General features: G+C 41.6%; 1 protein-coding gene across 2 annotated transcripts in view; it reads right to left on the bottom strand.

Moving 5' to 3' along the window:
* Positions 1-728: 728 nt before the first annotated feature.
* Positions 729-23,751, bottom strand: part of LOC115361815 (paired box protein Pax-7-like) — a 62,911-nt gene continuing 39,888 nt past the window's right edge. For both annotated transcript variants that reach the window (XM_030055467.1, XM_030055468.1), the window contains exons 8-9: positions 5,602-5,869; positions 729-844 (exon numbers count right to left, since the gene is read on the bottom strand). In XM_030055467.1, coding sequence (XP_029911327.1) covers positions 729-844; positions 5,602-5,869 — 384 coding nt within the window. The remainder of the gene's footprint in view (positions 845-5,601; positions 5,870-23,751) is intronic.

The following is a 23,751-nucleotide window of genomic DNA, read 5'->3' as shown; positions in this document are numbered from 1 at the left end:
AACTCTCCACTGAAACTCAAGATTAATGGTGGGTGAGCAGTTTCCTAAAAGACAAATCCCCCCTTGGATCATCAGTTTTCATCAAACTGTGATGTTCAATTCATTTGAGTTATTTTATGATGTGGCATGTTATGATTTCCATATTTATAACCCCTCCCCAAATTGTTGAACACAGATATTTATCCTCTTTTTCCATTTGAGACAAAGTGAGCAGAAGGAACAATGTCTGGCTGTTCAAATTTCAAAATGCCAATGGAGAAAATGAATTTGACACACATAATAAGAATAAGAGAATAACAAATGGAGCCAGAAATACAACATGTTTTTTTTTTTTTTTTTAACAGCACTGAAGAGTTTGAGGGTGTGTTTTTGTTTTCATGCAGCGTGAGGTAAGTTTCATTGCGGGTTTTACAGACTGCCAACTCTGAAGCTGTTAGCGATATTCTTCCACACTACACTGGAATGATTTCTCTGGTCAGAAATGAAGTGAAAGTAGTAAAAGCAAAATGTTGTTCAGTAGCTGTGTTTGAGGTGGGCAACACTGACCAGCCAGTGTCCGTTTTTCCATATAAAAAAAGGAACATATCAGCCCCAAGTATCGGTCTACCCTTCACACACACATACTCACACACGCACAGCTCTCCTGAGAGATGTGTATGGATGGTAGCGGGAGGCGCGGGTGGTGCTGGTGACCAGGTGACGTGTTGTATACATCGTGTGGGTGAGTCTTAATAGGCCTGCCCCGTCTCGACCTGCAGCAGTCCCAGTACAGCCGAGTGGTCGGCCAGCTTCATCCTGCGCTGGCTGGACAGGCTGACGTTCTTGGCCAGGTAATCCACAGCAGCTGAAGACCACACAGCACAGGACAGAGGGTTAATAATGATCATCTGTACTCTTAAACTATCCCTGTAACACTCAGCAGCATCTGAAAGCAGAATTTGTTAAGAGCTTCAAACAAAAGAGGTTTTCTTTCTTTTTAACCCCTTTGCTTTGACTTTTTCTCAGCCTTATTGATTCGTTTTTGAGGGCAGTCCGACGCCACATCAAAGAAAAATCACGAATAATTGCACAGAGAGTATAAAACAAGCAATAACTCCTGTCGGGCCCAACTACACTGCCAACAAGGACATCCAACATCCATCCATGTCCTCGATCAAACTACTAAGTCGTGCCAAGAAAGTTTTGCCGCGAGCTTTTAACAGAATTTATACTTGCATTTGACACATATGGATGCTGATTCTGATCCTGATATATTTGGACTCAGGCTGTTCGCTGATTAGCCCATTTTTATTTTTTTTGTTGATATTCATTTTGACCATTTTAACCCCATAAAATGATTTCATTGTTTCCCTGAAAGTTTTGTTTTTATTAAAGTGGAAACGGCTTTTAGATCATCATGGGACACCAAACCTCCAGACAAAAAGCCAGACTAATGAAATTCTCACAGGGTGAGCAGCTCCTTAAGGCAGTGTGAGGCCATGTGAGGCAGTTCGAGGCAGGCTTTGGCACACGTTCACAGAAGACAACCCTGAAGCTTTTCAGAGCATTCCTGTCCTCACCTCCATCACATCAAGGGAGGGAAAAGATGGACAGATCAATATTCAGCTTTTACGAAAAGGCCAATATCTGCCTAATATATCACCAAACTACATATATCAGTCTAACCCTACTTTATACAACGTGTGACTACTGTGCAATGGTTTGACGTTCAAAAGTCAAAAATGTTTATGTGACTCCAACAGAACAATATTAGATTTAGGATGTGCATGTTTGTGTCTATTTATGTGTTGAGTTCTGTTCCTACCCTCTATTCTGACATCCTGTGCCTGAACTGTGACTAAAGCCTTGCCTCGCTCGGGGCAAACTGCGCTCTGATTGGATGGATCTGCGCTCCACAGGTTGACTGACACGGTAGAGATGTTTATCAGAAGCATGTGTGCACGCTTTCACCTGCAGGCATGCGGGGGGTCAAAGGTCATACAGGAATACTGATTTATCTCACACCTCACCCGCTTTTTGGTGTCAACCGACACACACACACACACACACACACACACACACACATACAAACAGCTGAGGATGTTAATAAGCGTAGTGGACCTGATGAGGGCAGGAGGACAAACCAAGGGCATTATGGGAGCAAATCTGCTTTTCATTGCTGCATTCTGCTTAACTTACTCTGCTGTTGCATCTTTGTATAAGACGGTCAACAAATTCACCACAGAATTTTTTTTTTTTCTTTTAATAATCTTTTATCGAGAGTTATGGCCTCGCTGTGTCATAGTTGTCGTGTTAAGCATTGCACAAGGTGCTGACTGGCTCTGTGAATTCCAAGTCCAACTTTTTGGATTGCAGGAAGTCGAATGGTGTCATTTTCCTCAGACAGCGTTCGCCCATCTGAGAAACCCAACGCTATCCACAGTTTCATTGATATTGCATTCTCCTGTAATTGTGGCTCATCATCTTGTGGTGAAATGAAACAGGACAAACTGGTAGTACTGCCAGCAGAAACGACTCTTCACACTGCACCAAACCAAAAGACACAGATGGAAAGCTACTGTGTTATTTTTACACAATAAGCAGTGTGATCAGTGTGTGTGACTGGGAGAGCGATTGCCATAATGATCCCACAGCATACGACCACTTTTGCCTTGACCTACAGTAAATACATATAAACTCCACTGTTGTAACTATGAAGATACAGATGTACATGCTGTGTATTATTAAATTTTAGAGGTGTAACATCTCATTATGAATCTGTTGGACTCCAAGAGATTCTAAATCTAAATTGCGACATCTTTGTCATTTTTTAAGAGAATAAGTAATGTAATAAGTAATAAGTAAAGTCTCTCCTGAGTTTTGCGCAGCACATAGGGTAGCCTATAGAAAAGAGGAGATACACATGGTGGAGACACTCTCCTTGTATGTCTCTTGTAACGTGGTGTGCTACCACACTGACTGATGTTAGGACAGAGTGTGTCACAGACAGACAAAAGCCAGCCAGCCAGAGCTCGGCTTTCTCAGACAGACACAGACGCTGACAGACAGGGGAAGGCTGGCACATTTCTCTTTTTTTAGAGTCGGGGATGTTGCTTCCTTTAATGCCCCTCCCTGGTTCAGGTGATGTTAACCTCTCTTTTATAGTCTCGGGGAGAGGAGGGCTGACAGGAGACATGATGTGACATGGGGGGGTTGTGTCTGTTGGAGGGGTGGGGGATAAGTAATGCACGTGTTAGCATGTCAGTTAGCGTGTTAGCGTGCACAGAAAGGAAGCTGTCATTCTGTGCGGTGAAACGGTAGGAAGCGGCGCACCTATGGGTGGGCAGGCCTGTCTGCCAAGGTGCCAGTCACCCGGACAGCTAGTGGGGGAGCAGTGTGTGTGTGTGTGTGTGTGTGTGTGTGTGTGTGTGTGTGTGTGTGTGTTCCACAGGGGTTTAGCAAGGCCCTCCCAGGGAAGCTGTTTTTTCCTGTCAACTAGGTTTATACCTTAAATCCCTGTTGAGCAGGCACACTGAGAGTCCTCTGCCACTGAGATAGAGCCTATCTGATAACACACACTAACATGCACACACATAAACACACACACACAGACACACACACACACACACACACACACACAAACAGACCCTGCCATTTTGATGGTATGTACTTTAATCTGTCAGGTGCTTCCTGAATTAGAACAAGAGAAGAGTCAAGTGTCTGAAGCGAAGTGAAATGTTAAATCTGTCTCCAGTCGGGAGCGGTGGAGGTGGAGGGCCACAGCCAAACCATAACCCTCACAGCAGAGCAGGGATACGTTTATAGCACTACAGCCATTTTCTTAGTGATATCTAAAAACGTCTGAAAACAAAAAAAAAAAAAAAAACTTTAGTCACACTTAAGCTCTTGACAAAATCTAACTTGCCGGGGTTATATTACTGGGGTCAAAATTCAGTAAGATTATTAACAAAGCTAGAAAGTGGAATTCAGCAAGGAGTGGGCAAATATATTCCAATGAAATATTTATTTTACTGCCAATAAAATATCCATTAGATTTTTAAAATGCTACCTCAACAATAAAAACAAATGTAGTTTGGGAATAGTGGACACATTTCTGAAGGTGGGTTTGTCAACGCAGAGTGGTCGAGCTTTGTTTACACTGACAAAACTTTATTTTAAATTCTCAAGATTTCCAAAAATATCAAATATGTCCTGTTGAATTACAGGATAATATGTATAAAATGATGCACAAGACTAGATATAAGTAGATGTTTTCTAATAGATGTATTGGTGCAGCTATAAGACAATGGCTTCTTGGGTTTGAATATTTCACTCAAAATTAGTGTGATGTAGCTTCAATGAAGCGCTCCAGCCAGCAGATACAGAATATGGATGTGATGTAAAATATGGGGGAAAATGTCTTTTCTAATTTTGAAGCTGCTTAAGGGGAAATTTAATGAAAAAAGGTTAAATGTAGGCAAAGTTATATTCATCCCAAAATTGTCTGTTTCTGTTTGTCAGATGATGTGTTTACCTCGATCGATTACAGAGCCACATGGTGCCACAGGAATCCCCTGGACTTCCTGCCCTGAAGACAGAAAGTTCCCACCAGACCCGAGTTCATGATAATTAAAAACTCCTACATTCTACTCTGTTTTGTGAGCTTGCGTTGTGAGGCAGTGGAAGATGAGATCAATAAAACTCCAACCTGTGGTCTTTGTCTTCACTGAGGCTCGGCTTTTCTCTTTTCAATGTGCTGTTTTGTTTCTTTTGCTGTGTTTTACTTGGTTTACATGCTGTGCTGCATTTTGTTTCCTGATAGGTGGTCACGTAGATCCTGGTACGCTCATTCTCGGTAAAATCCTCTGCATTTAATGTGGGGATTTAACATGTCTATCGATTTAACTTGTCGTGTCCTTTGTTGCTGTAAGGTTTTATTTTCCTTTTCATGCATCTGGTTCTCATACTGCTGTTTCCCACAAGGTTGTTTTGTCTTAGATGCTGCTATCCAATTTTGTAACCCTTGGAGCGTTTGGATGGGTATTATTACATGGGTGTCACAGTTATCACTGTGCAAATAAATAATAAAAGTAAAGTGGGAACCCAGGGGATCCTTGTCTTTTTATTTTTTGTATTTGTGTATTGTTTTCATTTTGTGAAGAGTCAATCTGCCGTGATGTTTTCTGTCCTTCCACCCTGGTTCACAGCATGCAGGGCATCACATTGTTTGTTGTATGTGTACCTTGATTAAAAAGTAAACAGCCTGCAAACTCAAATGCTCTAATTCAGCTAATGTGTACGTGCAGAAACATTCTTGTGAACTCAAAAATTAAAGAACAAAACAAGAAACTTTACTCTTACACCACAGATTCCTCCTTTGTAACATAATTACGAATTCCCCATTAATCCCATCATGTCTTATGTGAAAGCAAGTATGTTTAATATTTGCTAAAAAAAAAATGAAGGAATTAGCTAAATGAATAATCTCATTAGCATAACTGGTGATTAGTGATTATCGTTTATTTCGTCTGCATCTTCAGTACTACGCGCTCCTTGCCAAAGGAAAGTAGTGGTGCTATAAATAAATGCGACATGCCTAGACTAGAGACACACAGGACTCACTCTGGCCATATTGACTGTACTGGTATCCTGCGGCGGCCACGGCTGGATCCACGCTGTAGCTGGGGGTGCTGTAGGTGGGGGGGCAGTAGGACTGCGAGGACGGGAGGCTGTCCACCGTCTTGATGGAGGCCTCGCCCGAACGCTGGCTGCAGCTGGCCGAGATGCTGTTGGATGGAGAGGAGTCCAAGCCGCTGTGGAGGGGCGAGATGGAGAAGTCGTGCTGCGGCTGGGAGGGGACGCCACTGGGGTTACTCAGGATGCTCATCACCTAAAAACCACACAGGAGAAGCTGCTTTTAAAAGGAGGACTCGACAACAGGTGTGCAAAAACACAGGAGCGCCAGCTGACTAAAACCCGAGCTACAGCAAAGTCCCTGCATCTAAGATCATTCACCACCAAAACGTAAAAACTCACATATAGAAAACAAGTGAGGACAAGAGGAGCAGTAACTGATGACTGACAAAGTCTTATTTGTTCAGTTTGATCAGTTATTACAAATTAGTTTAGCTTGACTTGAAAAATCAGCAGTGAAAATGACAATATGCAACAGAAAGCCCAGCCAGCATGATGAATGAGACAGTGTAGATTAGCTGAAAAAAAAATATATATATATATCAGTAGTGTCATTTTTTATTTTTTCATTTTTCATTTTAATTCTTCTACAAAGGTTTTGGCAGACACACTGTTATTATCTTCTATAGGGAATCTAGCTTTTATAAGCCTTTTGGTCAGATGTTAGTGGTTATTGGTCACAACTAGCTGATGGTCATTTTCCCTGCTGTAAACACTAGCTGCTGGGAGATATTTACCGATGTCTGGAAGGAGTTCTACTGTTTTTCTTTTGCTTAGTGCCTCAGGTTGAATTCGGAACATCCCTGCGCCTCAATTCATGCCACCGTGCCACTCTGTTCACATGCCTCCATTAACTTAATGTGCATTCAAGCCACATCTGACATCATGCACGTGGACATGATAGAAAAACTTACTTTGACACTTACTTTTTATTACAATGCACTCTACTGTCAATGATAATTTAATCAGCTGTGACACCTGTACCAGTTCTCATTTAAATTACAGTTTAAATTATTTGGTAGCTACAGGTCGACCTGCCAGTTATCCCTCTAAACACTTGAGCAAAGGGCAGCCATAGCCCACAGGTTTATGGGAGCACGAGGACAGATGAAGTACCGGTCCAACGTTCCACCAGTAGCCAGCAGGTTTTGGGGGCACGACCAGGAGACCAGACTGATTTTCCAGCTGTGTTTACTGTCCAGTGTCAGTGTGGAGGGTTTATTCAAATTACTGTCTGCTATTTCATTTTTCATCTTGCTCTGCTGTGCATATTTTTTCATGTTCTGTCTGAAAGCAGGGTAAGAGTGTGGTATGAAACACAAGAAGATAAGCGATGGAGAGAGATAGATTGAGATGGACCGATAAAGACGGAGAGACGGGAGCAGGAGAAGGAGGGGCGGCGAATGAGATGATAAAGAGGATAGGGTAAGGGGGGTTAGGGGGTGAGCTGTGTGTGTGTGTGTGTTTGTGTGTCTGTGTGTGTAGGGGAGGGGTCCTCTTGACATCAGTAGACAGCTTCATGTCCTAAGGCTGTGCTCCATAACCAGCGTTCTGGGACCGGCGTTAATCTGTAACCCCCGCAGCCACCTCCCAGTCCTCCCAGTGCTTCCAGCCACTTCATGAATGATTCAGCTGTTTAAAGATCATAAAGAGTTCCCATCAGATGCCTCCAGACATCAGAGGCTAGACGGAGCACAGCCAGGCCCTGCTGGAGCGCTGCCAACCCAAAACCAGCCTGCGCGAAGACACACTCACACACATCCTGAACAAGGCTAAAGCAAAGCATGGGAGCCATTTATTTAAAATGGGATCTGGTCCAGTCTGATATGATAGATGTGACACAGTTTGGCTGATTACATATTTATTGTGGAACTGATCAACACAACACCGAACTGCTTCGAACGAGACATTGTGATATGATTTTAGTATTATTTAACCCAATTATTATCAATTTAAAGACACTGGACACCAACGAAAAATGTTATTTATGAACCTTCAAAGGACCTTCATCCTAACTCGGATGCAAACAGCCATTTGATCCAGAGGAAGCCTGGCTGGTAATAACATGCGGTTTGTGTTGTGTGTTTGCTGCCCTTTGGCTTCTGGAAACTGAATCAATTATTTGAGAATGGAGCTGGCGGTAGAATCAAGGCCACATGCAGCCACCAAGTAATAGTTCACAGGTACATACGGGCAACTTGAGACACACTGAGGTATTCTGAAAAAGCACTGAGAGCTTAAACTTTACTGCACTCACACACAGAGATCCTCAGAAGGCAGACATCTTTCAGACGTCCTAATTACATTGCAATAAGTAATATTTTTACTGTCCTATGGCACCAAATGACTATAAGATACACTATGTGTGGATAATGGAAGGGTAGTCAATCAGCACCAATTACCTGTCCTAAAGCAGACTGTCTGGCTTTTAAATCTTAAACCTTTCCACTCTGTATTCTGTTTTGGAGCAAAAATAACCATCACAGACTAGATGCAAGTAAGGTTTTGCTTGCAAGAGTACGCATGTTTAGACAAATAATAATAATAATAATAATAATAATAATAATTTGGTGTCTTATACATAGACAAAGGATTGTTCTACAATAGAAAACAATTTAAATGGATGGCCCCTCTTGTTGTCAGGGTCAAACAAGATGTTATTTGCAACAAGATTTTTTTTTTTTTTTTTTTTTTACAAATGACTAAAACTAATTAAAGGATTAATAAACTCCAAAATGAAAAGTGATACAATATCTTCTCCATCCATCCAGCTCCATCTCAGCCTTCCAACTATTGAACTTAGATTAAAGTCACCTTTTTACAGCAAAAAACAAAAAGTAAGGTCAAATCAAAAAGGCAGATTTGGGATGAATTATTCTTTTAAGTTTAAAATAATATTTGCATTGCTGTAGGAAATTGCTGAAGCTGCTGCAGGTTTTTCATCCTGATACCCTGACCAGAGAGGAGAGGAAACCCCCACATGCTGCTCTCACGCTACAAAACCATTTATTCCTTCAACAGAAGTTTTGGTTCAGTCGGATCTTCGTCACAGAGTGGAAATCCCGGTTTTGCTGGTTGGCTGTAAATGGGTGTTATTTGATTTTTGTGGCTTTCATGGTTGTTGGGGTAGCAATTTTGATGCTTAATTTGTTCAAGATATCTACAAACAAAAAGCCAAAAACAGTGAAGTGTTTCCAGCTTTAGTAATATAAGAGTTGCATCCTGGTAGAAGGTGGGGAGAACAAGGATCTGTCGTGCGAAAGAAAAGCGAGGGGAAGCCCTTCTCATGTTCTGATTTAGCTGGAGGGCAGGCAGGCCGTTTAAAAAGGCACTTGAATAGCGGCCCGGCCTCCTCAGCCACTTGCTTTTCTTTTAATCTGGCCACTAAATTAAATGCTGGCTATCAGCGTGGTTCCAAATTTGGCATTGCCAATTAAAATTCAGGCCATGTTTGCGCTGCACACTTCCTCAAAAGCCAAGTCTTTCTCTTTCAAAGAGGGGAACAATTATCTTAATAGTGCCACACTTGTGCTAACATGTTTTCATTTTTGTCTCAGTTTTTTGAAAACTCTTTGTACACATTTGTGACAGTCTAGGATAGATCTTTTTTTCACTCTCTAGAATAACTGCTAATTCTCATTATTTTCCTTATTATTTATTACTTATTCACTTATTTGTTTCCTGTGACAGAAACTCCAAGTGACAGAAACTCTTTAGTAAAATACCTGTAATCGGCTTTTTTTCACCCCGCTGCCGTTTTTTCTTTAATTTGGGATAATTTCCATTCTTTTGCCCCAGAAAGGGCATTAGCTGGTGTTTGTAAAGTGTTTAAGGGGCCTTGAGACCCTGGCTCGCCCCAGGAGAGTGGTTCAGATTCAGAGAGACGGAGAGAGAGAGAGCGAGAGAGAGAGCGAGAGCGAGAGAATGAGAGGCAGAGAGTCATAGGCAGAGAGCTGGAGAGGGAGGAGGAGTCTCCAGGACCCCAGGAGATGTCAAAGCCCTACGTGGGCGAGGAGGTGAGGGGTTTCCAGCAGCCTGACACGTCTATTCAGGGCAACAGGGAGGTGGCCTGTCACTGCAGCGAGGGCTATTGTGTTGCTTGAAAGCAGGAATTATTCAAATCTTCATATTTAGCATAAACTCATTGACATCAATTAAAGGCGCTTGGATCATGGGGTGAAATATTTGGGCTAGCATAATGCGAGGTAGCACCAGGGTTCCTCAAAATGACAGAAAAGAGTTGGAGTATTATCAGCTCCAGCTCGGGGCCTGAAAACAGAGTTGTTTTTTTCACAGGCAGGCCCATAGAGATACTTTCTGGTATGCTGCGAAAACCTTATAACTCCAACTCAAAAATTTCACTTGTCTATGATCCCTGGGGTCCATAAAACCCAGTCAAAATACACTGTATCTTTGCAAAAACTCAAGTTAGTCAATCTTAAAATATTCTATTATTCTTTGTTCTTGAAAAGCTGCCAAGCTGGCTTTTTGGATATACAAGGTTATCATCTGACAGAGGCTGACTTGTGGCATTTGCTAAGTAATAGGCTTAAGGCAAAAAATCTCTAAATTCCACATGAAGCTAATAATAAGAGTGAGCATTTATTTTTGAATAACTTATCCAGAGTTTTGGCTGTTTTGCTATACTATCTAATTAATATAACATAGTGACTCAACCTAAATCTGGTTCAAGAGAGCTTCTACATTTGCTGTTCTTAAGACCCGATGTCCGGTGGGTCTTTCCTGATAAAACTCCCGTGGTGCACAGGAAGTTGTGTTTTGCATTTCCAGTTCATTTGTAATAAACTGAAGAACTCGGTAGTTAGAAGAAAGAGGATTCAGAGGAAGCGAAGAGGTGTAGCTCAGGTCACACTTTGAGTTAAACACACTGTAATGTTACTTAGATCAGACATTGTTTCAAATTTGTAGAAGAAGAAAAATGACGTCCAGTATGAGCGATAGCCACCATGGCTGAGCAGACAAACAGAAGAGCGCCTCCTACAGAAACTCAAACATCACAGTCCCGCCCACACTGTTTGATTGACAGGTGATCACTGGGAAACGTGGTGTAAAAACAACAAGGTGATAAGTTTGTAACACCAAAGTTGAAAAAAACAAAAACAAAACAAGGATCTGATAGGGTAACCCTTAAAGGAACAGTTCACTCAAAATGAAATGTTGTCATTACCCATGCCAACTGAAACACAAATTACGCCGTTGTTGATCATGATATCTTCACCATAGCCTTTGATGGCAAAATACTTTTCACTGATGTGCACCCAAGCTTTGCACGTCTACGTTCAGCTCGACAAAAACTTTGCGGTCAGAGGCTGAGGCGTGGCAGCTGGTGAGAGGCTTAGCAATGAAGCTGAATCAGGGAGATGGTATGGTGCTATGTGGCAATCAGATAGCTCTGGCACATCTGGTATTTCCATCTAAACGGAGCATACATGATCTGTTGTCATATGTGAAATGTCCTCCTCAACATCATTTTTTTTCTGACTGACCCCATACTTGTGCCTCCCTCCCCCACATATTCATCTTTTCATCCCTCCTTCCTTCCCTGCACCCTTCCCTTTATCTCTTAGGTCTTTCAGAAGCTGTTTTCATGTTTTGATTTTGTTATTGGAGGAATCCTGAGAGCAGAGATAATAGAAGACAAGACACACACTCACAAATACACACACACTCACACACACACCCTCACACACATTCCTCTATAAATGGTAATAAAAAAAAGTAATTAATTCTCTCAACTTCTAAGAAGCAGCTAGCCTGCAGGCATGTAAATGGAGAAGTAAGAAGTGTAAATTGATACAATGTGCATCCTTTCAGATAAATAAATAGTGCATTTGAGACAAAGAGTTTGGCTTTCATACAATGTTAATTTCCTGAACTGTTCCAATTAAGCCTTGTTTTGTTTGCGCCGGTGTCAGAAGAAACCCTGCTCTTTGTTTGGTTTCCATGCACAGCCATAGGAGAGTCGGCTTCTACAGCTGAAACCAAATGATAGCAGCTCTTACTAGAGATGGCCATGATGTCATTAAGGGCTTCTCAAACATGGAAACTGTTTTGAACTGATCTCTGAGAGACAGTCAGTTATGATTTCACAAAACTGCAGGTAGCAGCTCTGAATAACTGTGGACATTTAACTTTGACACTACATTTACGCAGGTTTTTCCTCACATGGCTGTCCTATCAACATCTAGTCAACACCTAAATGTCTGCTACATATTTGCATTAACCACCCCAACTACACACACAGATTTTTTGGTAAGTGCAAAATTGCATGTTCTTACAAATACTGCAAGAATTGTTTGAATGAGACTAAATTATTGCAATTGCAAAATCCCCCAAAAATCCATAAGGGACTGGTTGATGGCTTTAGTTTCCCTAAATTCTGCATTCGGCTAGTAAAGATTTTTAGCTTGGCATCAATTATGGTGTCAGGACATATTACCCCGGTACAGTGTATTAACAAGGCAGCGGTGCTAATGGACTGTGTGCCATAAGTGTTGAGCTCATTCACATGTGACTGAATGGTGGTGATGAATGAAGAACAGGCTATTATTAAAAAAAAAAAAAAAAAAAGACATTTGAAAAATGACAATCAAGTGGAATCAACTCAATCAAGTCCCCTAATCAAGCTGAAGGTAGAATCTAAATCCGTTTTTATATGTGGGGCTCCAGGAATACCCAGCAGCCTCCTGACACCACAATGGGCCGTACAATATGCCACACATACCGAATCACCGAGTAATGAGTAATGAAATGTAGAAGCTGTCCTTCCATAAAGATTTTCATCTATGTTACTGAACTCCCCAGTAAGGATGGAGAGGAAGGAAAAAGGAAAACACACACACAGACACACACATTCACACCGGAGGTGAGTGGATAAGCCTCTCTGCTCCAAAACTGAGTGATGTCTTTAACAGATGAAGAAGAGATGAAAATACTCAGGTATCCAGATGTGCCAGAGTTATCTCGATGCCACACAATACCATCTCCCACATTCTGCTGCTCAGCTAAGCCTCTCACCAGCTGCCACACCTCGACCACTCACTTTAAAGCGGTGACTGTCCAGGCCCTGTTATTTATTTTATTTTGTCTCTTTTGTTGCTGTAAGTCCTCATTGCTGTGGTATTTCTGCACCGCACGTTCAAAAGGTCACCGGCCAGTCAGTGAGTCCACTATGCTCTGTTCATTTCACACAAAAAGGAAACAAGAAGCACAGAACTCATACACATCCCTGTATGCCAGGAAGGATCCACATGCAAAAGACAGCAAATGTAAAAGCTTTCATGAGCTGGATATAGGTCCAATCACTATTGTTATATCAACTGGTGATAAGGATTAGCAAAATGTAAAAAAGACATTCATTTCTCAAAAAATACCATCAATTATTCTCTTATGTTTGATATTGTCATGCATTACACAACAAGATAGGACAGTGCATATAACCTTAGTATCAAATGTATTTGTGGCTTATTCGGGATTTACCTTACAATATCAGATTATGTTTTTGCCACTGTTGGTGGGTATCTTGATTGGGATTTTCAAAACATGGGCACACGGCTCACACATAAAACCAAAGCCCGCAGCAGTGTTGCTAGTGTCAGACTTGATCTATCACTGTCTTAGATGTAATTTTGAGATGTGAGGCATTAATTGCAAAGCATGTCGATGCTGAATGGAGAATATCTGATGCAATCAGAGGTAATTATGAGACCAGCTAATGCTATTTTACTACAAGCAGATGTGGTTTTGTCACAAGCAGTAATCCTGAAAATCCCAACTCCCCCATCACTGGCGCAAAAAGAAATTGAATTCAATGTCACGAAGAAGACATATTTAAATATATAAAGCGGCAATAACAAACAAATGTATTCATACCCTGACAGGACTGAAAGACAAATATCATATTGCGTTATCTGGGGAAATGGCGTGCTAAATCCAGAGACAGATGATGGTGACCTTGGTTTGTGCCACTGCCTTTGACATTATTAAAAGAGGGAGTTACGCTAAATACCACCATGAAATATAGAAGGTATCGGTCATATCTTTGAAAGTTACAATAGCTAGTGCTCGCAAAAGCTGACCTTTTCAGCCTTGGGTGAGCTCATTCAACTTTGAAGTTCACATAAAAATTGGAACGGAACAACATTCGACATATTTCAGCAGGTAACAGCCATGACAGATAGCGGGTATAAGGAGATGGAGAATGACGCTCAAGCTGCTGTGACCAAGTTTGAGCACAATGGCTTTTTGAAAAGTCAACAACCGGCACGCACTAAATATAATTAACAGCACTAAAATGGCTAATTTTACTTTTTTTTCTTTAATGACTATGTTGCATTCAGTTGAGAGCCAAGCCATGCAAAATTTATTTCTCAGTGTGTGTTTGCTCATGAGAAATCTGGCTGGCGAAGGACCCTCATCTGAGCTCACTAAATGTCTATTTCCAAATAAAAGCCAGTGCATCAATTCAATTAGCAGGCTTCGTCATGCTGAGGGCAGAGTTAGCAGGCAGGAGGCCTCCTGCTCCTCAATTTCCTCTTCACTTCATTAACAGAAATGTTTACTCTTCCTTGCCTTATATCGTCCTATTTCCTTTCCCATTGTGTTTTAATTGATTTCTGTTTCTTTTCGCCCACATTTCTTTTTCTCCAAATGCAATTTTTTCTCTCTGAATATAATTGAACGTCATTGTCCTTGTCTGAAAGCTGTACACTATGGACTATACCAGCACGTTTTGAATTGGGGTTCAGGGAATACTATGGCTCCTTAAGGGACTGACAAGTGTCCTTAAGGGGGTTACGTCTTTGTTCTGTATTTTTTGTTGTTTTTTTCTGGTGCATTTCTAAAATTAACTACAATGACTTTAAGTGCACAGACAACTCGAACCAAATAATTGAATACAGAATACCAGAGCATGACCATTAGACTGTGATCACTTTATTTCAGATATTCAGTATTATATTTAGGTGCTTTCGAGCATACCTCAGCTTAAGCCATATGACATCATTGTCAGGGAAAAAATAACAGCACCTGGAAAGAAGGAGGCAGCCTCTACTTTAGAGTGTACTTCTCTCCCTCTTCTGCAAGAGCAAACAGTGTAGTTGCTAATTTCCTCTTGTCCATATTTACTTTCAGCGTTATCCCTTCTATTATTTCAGGTTAGCACAATTTTGATACTCTGTGACTTTTTGTCAAGCTTTATGTTGCACTGCAGTGAGAATGATGTGGCACTTTTTGCACCATTTTTCCTCTGTTGCTTGCAAAGCTCACAGCTTCACTTTGTGTTTCAGCGGGAGAAAAAAGCTTCCATCTGATCACTTAATGTATTAGCAAAAAAGGAGCTAATTTGAAAGAGTGGCTGATATAACAAACCCAAGGCATATTATATTTGTGTGTAAAAACTTTTTCTTGCCACTTCTCAATTTCACTTTCTTTGGTCTTGTGGTCAGTAAGTAGATGACACCATGAATCAGTGAGTTGTTACAATTCAGAAAATTACATATCAAGTATAGAGAAGAAGTTGAGGCATATCTGCTTTGAAATGGGTTACTTTGACCCGTTTGTCTTCAAATGGCAGTGTGATGGTGAGCAGCAGAGGTTGTGGGGAAACTAGAGTGAGTCAGGCCAGCAGCGCAGCAGAGGATGGCGGGGGGAAGTCTTTAAATTAATTCAAATTAGCCGTTTGATTGGCAATGACAGGAGCTGGGAGAGGACAAGTCAGGCGCAGATCACAGCGATTAGTGTGCAGCCAAACAAGCTGTCACCTCTCACAACAAGCGAGCCGAGGGGAGCGGCAGACAGATGGCTCTTTCTGCTGGGGCCTCGCTCACACTGCTAAGAGAATAAGATCAGGGAATAGCATGCACATTTACCTTTTTAAAATCATATTCATCAACTTGGTATGACCATTAAAGCTGTCATTTTTTTTTTTTATTAATAATTGGATTTCAAGAATGATCAGTCCATGCTATCTTTGGGTCATTATAAAGTTTGCACTTAAATTATCTAAACCTAAGGTCTTAAACAGTATTAAAATGTTGTAAATGGAGTAATTATTTTTTGCTGTATGGTCCGCGAGTTTATTTTCAAAATTTTTAGATTGCAAGAGAGCATATTTGCTGAAATACTTGAGTTTTGTGGGTTTTTTCCTTTTTTTTTCTTGTTCCAAGTGGCGCAAATTCTTAAAAATCGTAAGTTTGTCTGTCTGAAACCTGCAGATGACCAGCTGGACACAAACTACCAAACCTTTTAAGTCTTTGCAGGTTGTGGTTCTGCACAGTGCAGCCTGGCAGCTCAGCCTCAGCAGCTCTGCAGAATTGGGATGGTGTAACATTACAGTTCTCTTAATCACATCTTTTGTTTTATATTTTCATGCACAGCAACAAAACGACTTTTCCCATCCGTACGCCTCAGTTCGGACATTTTCCTGACTTTGGAAAAGGGTGCAGGTTGCTCCCATTTTTCAAAATAGTCCCTAAATGTTACCCGTGTTGCAAAGGCCCCATGCTAAGCAAGGGTTAATAGTTTCTACAGGGCTCCCATCAGAGAGAGGGAGCATTCAGCAGTCGGCTTATTTTCTCTAGTTAATATGTAGGGAGATGGCACAGGGGGTAGATTCAGGCAACATGGAAGAATCCCCACCCCTCCCCTCCTCCTTCCCTCTGTATACTCCTCCATCCCACCAGCAGCACCCCGAGCCTTCACCTCGTCCGCCTCCTCTACTTCTGCTCCACCAAATTAAACGGTAGCCTTTAATGATTTGAGGCCGAGTGGGTTTTCCAGAACAGGCCGGGGTCGAGGCTGATGATGAGAGGGAAGAGGAGCTGTGCGCTGAAACAGCAGGGAGTTGGCCCAGTGAGGGATGTCAGGTCAAATAGTAGTTGACAGTGTTAATATCTGCACCTCCCAGCCATAATGACATGTAAATAAACAGAGAGATGGCTCTCAGCTGGAGGCTGACAGGCAGAGCGCTGCTGGGAACAGCAGACAGCTGGGCCCTGAAAGCATCGCAGAGAGACAGACGGGGAAACAGATACGGAGAGAGAGAGAGAGAGGGAGAGAGAGAGAGAGAGAGAGGGAGCAGAAACAGGCAGAGCAGCAGACTGTCCTGAGGTTTTTTGTGATTGTTGCAACCAAAAATCCTTGATTATCCAGCACATTTTCTCCCAAAACTCTGACACAATTTGTGGTGTTTTACAGGGTTTTGCAGTGAAATTACAAGCTTATGAAAACATATGATGCCAAATAGAAACTGTACTAAAGCAGCATTAGAGAGATAGTAAAAAATGTGATTTTTATAACTACCTTCTATTTACTAAGCATCATGTTTAATCTCTCCAGATACTAAGCCAAGTACATAACAAATGGAAATATTGTAGTGCTCTTTTTTATTCTCAGAAAACATTTTTGGATTCCAGCTTCAATAATTACACCTTCAATTCAACATCAGCACTTTAAGCACCAACTAAAAGTTTCATTTATGTCTGAGGTAGGTTCAAAGTCCAGCAATCCTGAAGTGTCCTGGAGCAAGGTACTGAGAGGGAGCAAGAGAAATAGGATTTTTCTATTGATAAGACTGTTTGATTTTTATCATTTTGTCGTACTACAAACTGGCACACAAAACCGGTATCCTGAATTCGTGAGCTGACACAAGTCATGACCCTACACCTTAGCCGGCTGTTTGATAAGCCTGTAAATAGACTGTAGGGCAAAATAACCACTAAGCTTAACACTTGTTAAGCTTAGTGAAATGTGTGATGAAGTCCTTGAAGTCTTATCAGGTTGATGAAGTGCTTGTTTTTATCACTGAAGCGTTATCACAGAGTTTATCACAGAGTTTAGCTGTCCGAGTAGCTCTTCCAGATCTTTTTTTCTTAGGAGTTCATTCTCATAAAAAAAAAAAAAAAAAAAAAAATCCAAGAGGAAGCATTTGGATTTGAAGCATATTTGAACATGTATGTTTTTTGACCTGACATAAATCACAACCCTCCGCCTGTCAACTTGGTATCTGGAACCAAGAGGAAGCACATGGACACAGGCTGACCTTTGACCCTCTCCATGTGTCTGCTACAGGTTGACATGGCTGGCCAATCCAGACTCCAGGACCTCTTGAACTTTAAACTTTAAGCAGATGACAATACTGTAGGAGCAGTTCACACAGCTGGCCCACCACCGAAGAAGAAACTAGGCCAGGGTCAGAAATGAAGCTACTCGTTATATATATACTTCTATATTGCACTGCATAGTTCTGGATTTAAAATACTAATTCTCCTTTCCCATTTGACAGGGAGGGTATGACAGGATGTGTCCAATTCATGTCATTACGTGGCAGCTATAGGTCCCCGCTCAAATAATAAAGAACTCAGGGAATAAATAATAAAAGCACTAGATTGAACTCTCCTATGGAAGCCCTGCATGCACACATTCACTCCCATCAAATCTCTTATGAAAATGTGGTGAATATGTGAAGGCCTATATGATCTGCACTGAAGATACAGTCAGAAGATGCCCTAGAGTTTTAATGTGGAGAGCGAGCCGGTGATCCCCACATTGTATGCAGTGGTCTCCTTCAGACCCTCTCACTTAAATCCTCATCTTCTGGGATTTACTGAAAGTCATATTGGCTGCCTCCACAAGATAAATGTAAATCGCATTCCCTTATATTTACTATTTATCGGTGAATGCAACAGCTCCCCATCGGCCGGGGAAAGTATCTCTCACCCGCACACAAACGGCCTTGCATTTAAATAGCATTTTGATTTGTCCGCCCCAGCCTTTCATCTGGCAGCATACAGTTTCCTCTCCAGGGGGAAGAGAGAGAGAGACAGAGCAGAGGCAGAGGAAGGTGAGCCAGCAAAGGAAACCTGAAGGAGGTGGAAGTTACAGGCTAGTTGGGGTGGAAGGCAGAAGTCAGAAAAGTAAGGGAACATGAGACGGGTTAAGGTTAAACAGAAGAACAAACAGAAAGAGACATGAACTAGGGGGTCTTTGACACTTACACCCACTCAGTATAATTATTAGGGGAGCAAACAGGGCTATAGTTTAGTCTCCAGTGCTGTGAGGGAGGGGGGAGGGAGTACACACTGATAAATAAAGAAATAAAGAAAAATATATTCTATAAACATTCCACCAGTGGATATGATTTAAATTCCTCTGGTTTTCTTGGCAGCTCTCTTGAGCAGGTCTCGTCTTTTATTTATTTATTTAGTATAAAGCTCCTTGCTTTCCTTCTTGCCAAATTGAAACAGCATCTGCATTTCGGGTGATTTCTAATTAACAAGTATCTACCCCCCTCCCTCCTCATCCCTCCTCTATCTCTCAGTATGGGAATGATGTAAATATATGCGCTCATCCTTTTTGATTTGTTGACATGGGAGCGTGCCAGCTGACAGCGTGCCCAGTCAAAGGGCTTAATACTCCCAAGTTTTAATAGCAGCGGAGACTAATATTAGGCACCACACTCATTGACATTCAGGTGCATACTGTCATGTCAACAGTGAACGGGGGGACGCTGGGAAAGGGGTAGGGGAATTGGAGTGGGTTTGCGGGGTGGTGGTGGTGGGGGGCGTTAAAGCCAAAACCTGTTTTTTTTTCCCCCCCCACTCTGGTATTTTTGGCAACTCCGCTGTACTCAGTCTTCTTAAATATAATTCATCCGCGTTTGCTCATTGATTTATTTCTTTAAAAGTGGTGGCTGTGTTAATGGAAGTCTATGTGGTGGTGCACGGGGCGGTGTGAGGAGAAGCCACCCCCCCCACACGCACACACACACATGCACCCCCACCCCCACCCCTTATCTCAGGCCGACAGTTGTCAGGAATCACTAGCAGAGGCCTGAGTTAGCGAGGCAGGCAGGCAGGCCTGGGGATATGGATCAAAGAGACAGAGCTGGGAGAACCACAGCAGCTCTGATCCCCCAACACTGAAACCCAGCCTATTCTATCCTCCCTCACTCTCTTGCTCTCTCTCCCCCTCTCTCTCTCTCCCTCTCTCTCTCCCTCTCACGCTCTCTCTCTCCAACATCAAATAGCTAGCCAGAGAGCTCCACCATTCCAAAACACACTAAATCTTCCTCTCACAACAAACTGGAATGGAAACGAAGAGGAGAAGAGGAGCGTTTTCCTTTCCTCTCCTTTCTCTCTCTCTCTCTCTCTTTAAATTTATTCCCCTGCTTGTGTGATGGGTTGATTTGTTGGGGTCACTATAGGAAATAATAGTTTCAATTTCAGCAGCAGGTCAACAACTTTTCTGTACTGACAGAAAGGGATTAGTGGTCCAACATCACTGCCTGTCTGACTGACGATATACCAAGAAGGAAAAAAAAAAATCTCTCCACTTAATGGGCTCAAAATAGCAAAATAGATTCATGGGTATTTGTCAAAAAAGTGTGGTTTAAATAAAACCAGCTTTATTTTATCGAGCTTAGGAAAGGGTCGGGGGGATGTAAGAGCACTGATGGTGAAGCTGTGAAAGGGGTAACTATTTACACTTACAGTGTGTTTTGCCATCACAAGGCTGGCATTTTCATATTGTTGTTTTCCTTTCCCTCAGTAAGACTTGGAATTGGCTGCACACTCACACTCGTTCTTCACATGAAAGTCAGGCTCTAATTCTTTCCCATTCAATTTGAGAGGAGGAGGCGCAAAATGGCTTGTGTGAATTACATTCCAAACGCAATATAGCAGTTTCAAATTGAATTATTGCCTGTCACACAAGTGCACGCTCTTCCCGCTATTTTGAAGTCGGATCTTAGGAAATTCACCCTACATTGTTATCTCATGTAAATGCTCGGGAACATGATGAAAGGGTCAATGGCAGTGAACCCACAATGGGAATGCTTCAGCTGGTGCCATTCAAAAACACTGGGAATATAATACACTAAAAATGCATAGTACTCACTCCAGATAAATTTTCTATATTCCACCTCGTGAATGAATACTGTTTCAACCAAACTGATTTACTGAGACACTGGTGCTATTTTGATTCATATTGGATGGGATTTCTTCCATAATCAGAGAGTTCATTCTCTGTCTAAGCATGTGCGAGTGGATGGTGGAACCAATCATAGCACCGATCTCAACCTATAGGAGCCTCAGAGCTCACACCAGGCCTACAGAACACATGATAGTCGTTTTAAGTAGAATGCAAATAATAAACCACTTTCAGAAAACTGTATGCATGTAAGCAGATGTTGCTGTCACATTATGTACATTTTAAAATGAACATGTTTCCATTGCAGCCTGAGCTTCCAGACGGTCCAGTGGACTGCGGTGGAAAAGGACCTTCCTGGCAGGACAGTGGCTGGACAATAAAGAACAACACAGGAAGGAGGTAGCAGCAGGTTAAGCCTACAAATGGGAACTGAACATAGAGTGACGATATTATGTACAATCAATCTAATTAAGCCTCTGTGGAGAATAAGTAGTGTTGCCTCTATCTGCTTCTTAACATGAAATCATAAAACAACAATTTAAAAAACGTAAAATCATGAAAAAGCCGCATAGATTGAACTTGGTGCTTGCATGCACATTATGATTACCAATACATTTAGATTGGAGGTGCCAATAGCCAATAGTTTGTGTTGTATCTTTAAATGTGACCACTAGACCGCTGTATTATTGTCAGCGTTTAGGCCACACTGGACCACTCAAACCCCTCACTGGAATCCAGACTGATGAAAATCTTTCATGGTCAGCAAACAGAACATAAAACACACAGTTCTTTCAAACTGCCTCCAAACAAGGAGAGAGAAAGAGACAGAGGGAGGAGACTGAAGAGGGCTAAAGTGATTGGATGAGAGAGAAAAGAAATTGAAAAAAAATACATGTATATTATACACACACAAGCACACATTCACTCTTTCCATCACATCAAAAGTTCAACATTTACTTTGTTTAGTGTTCAAAATAATTTCCAAGTCCATTTGTTTTATTCTACCCAAGTTACAAAAAATGTCAATCAAGTAGCTTGGTGGATGTTTTATTTGATTCTTTCAAAATCTGAGGGAAATTGAATAAAAAAAAAAAATCAATTAATGTACCATGTTTAATAATACAGTAAGTCATACCTATGTAAAATCTAAGTACGGATAATAAAACAAAAATTTAAATCTTAACTCTTTCCTCCTGCAGTCTGGTAATCCCTAATGTAAAACAGCAGCGGCTTGTTATTTTCCTCATAGCGAAGGATGGGGATGGTTCATAATAAAGGAAGCTGGCCCCGGCTCCTGATATTTATGCAGGTTGGTATTGCAGCGAGAAGCATTAAGAGCAAAAGCCCCACCACTATGATTAACAATCAAACATGCTGCGAAGGAAGGGAGGCAGGAACGCCTCTGTTATCCCCCAACTCTCCAGTACAACAGCAAATCTCTTTTTTGTCACCAAATCCTTAAGTCTCTTCATGTCAAAAAAAAAAAAAAATGAAGGAAGAAGGGAGTACAACCAGTTTCCCAATCAGCTTTGAGAAAATATTTGAGGTGGGGGAGGGGGAAGGATGAAAAAAAAAAACTCCCAATAAAATATGTGTGAACGAGGGGGTAATTGCAGACAAATGTGGCATTGAATTTCATTTTCCAACTCTTTCTAAACACCATTTCAATCTTATTTTCTGCCTGTTAGGGAGATCTTGTTGCTTGGGGTGGGCTGGACTGCCCAGTTTTGGTGAGTAATTGCGTATAATTTCTTCCTCACCCAGTGATTTGCATTGATATCAGCCAGTCCTCTATTCTGTGGCGGCTAACAATCCCTCCCCAACCAGAAAAGTCTCATTTGGAATGGTTATTGTTCAAGACACCAAGAAAGGATAACATTGTGAATCCCCCCCTTCCCTGTTAGCGTGGACACACAAACACACTGACACATAAATGCAGACACATTTGTGCCGCCAATTCCTTGTGAATGAGAGGAGACGATGTGTTTAAATCTGGCAACAACTGATTTAAAGTGGCATTCCACTGCGTTACACTATTGCTTTCCAATCAGCCTCACAGCAGAGTTCAGTGATACTCATGCTATCTGTCCAGAGAAAACTGCACTGCAATCCCAACGGACCAAATACTCTGCCTACTGCCACTATAACACCCATACCTATCTTCAGTATCACCTTTTAGAGATATTATGTCATTAAATCTCCCAAGAATTAGGGATGCACTGATACAAATATCACAGAGCGAGCCTTGTATCAAATACATATCAGTCATCAGCAAACAGGCCTAAAATAAGAGACTAAAACCACATGTACTCATGACCGAAATTTGGGCAGTAAACTGATACTCACAACTTTCATCTAGAGCACATTAAAAGTTCTCTGTATTAGAAAAAAGGATTTTATCACAATCATTTTTGTCCAATGACCCCTAACTAATCATCCAAGTCTGCTTTATTTAGTAAAAACCAACAATAAGGCTTCAATTTTAGCACTCAGATTAGCAATGAGAAATCAGCTCATACTTAATCAAAGATAATACACAGCACCAGACCCAATGGGACTCGCAGTGACAACAGGGTGAAGCACTATAGGATATCAGCTACAATTCATTAGACCAGCCCGCATTGACAGCAACATCTGTTAATTGCAAAAAAAATGACTTTGAGAGACACTGTCTCAATTCCATGATCAGACTCATTAGTCGAGTGAGATTATTCCTTTTCTTTTCTCTGATGTCTCTGCATTAGTTGTTTCCCCCGTAGAGTGGGAAGGATTTGTCCTCTGACGAACATCTTTGTGGTTAAAAGTTCAAGCCGGAATCCATTTGGAGCCACGGTGTCGAACAATCCAGTTAATTAGAGAGACTCAGGGATGTGGGATAAAATTAATTGTAAAACGTTATCATTGTAATTCCCCCTTTAGCAAAGGGATATTGGTATCTAAATACAGCACTTATTGACTCTTTCACTCAAAGTCAGCTGAGAGCTTGCTAATTAGAAGGCAGGCACTCAGCCGTGTTCAATCTCATCTACTCACTGGCTTTCAGCAAGTCAAGACACTGTGTTCAAAGGCTGTCTGGGCCTATTCTGAAGACACAGGCATGGAGCACAGGCTTACATAGACAGTTTCATA

The sequence above is a fragment of the Myripristis murdjan genome, chromosome 7 (assembly GCF_902150065.1).
Source record: "Myripristis murdjan chromosome 7, fMyrMur1.1, whole genome shotgun sequence".
NCBI lineage: Eukaryota > Metazoa > Chordata > Actinopteri > Holocentriformes > Holocentridae > Myripristis > Myripristis murdjan.
This window is presented reverse-complemented; position numbering and strand designations above follow the sequence as displayed.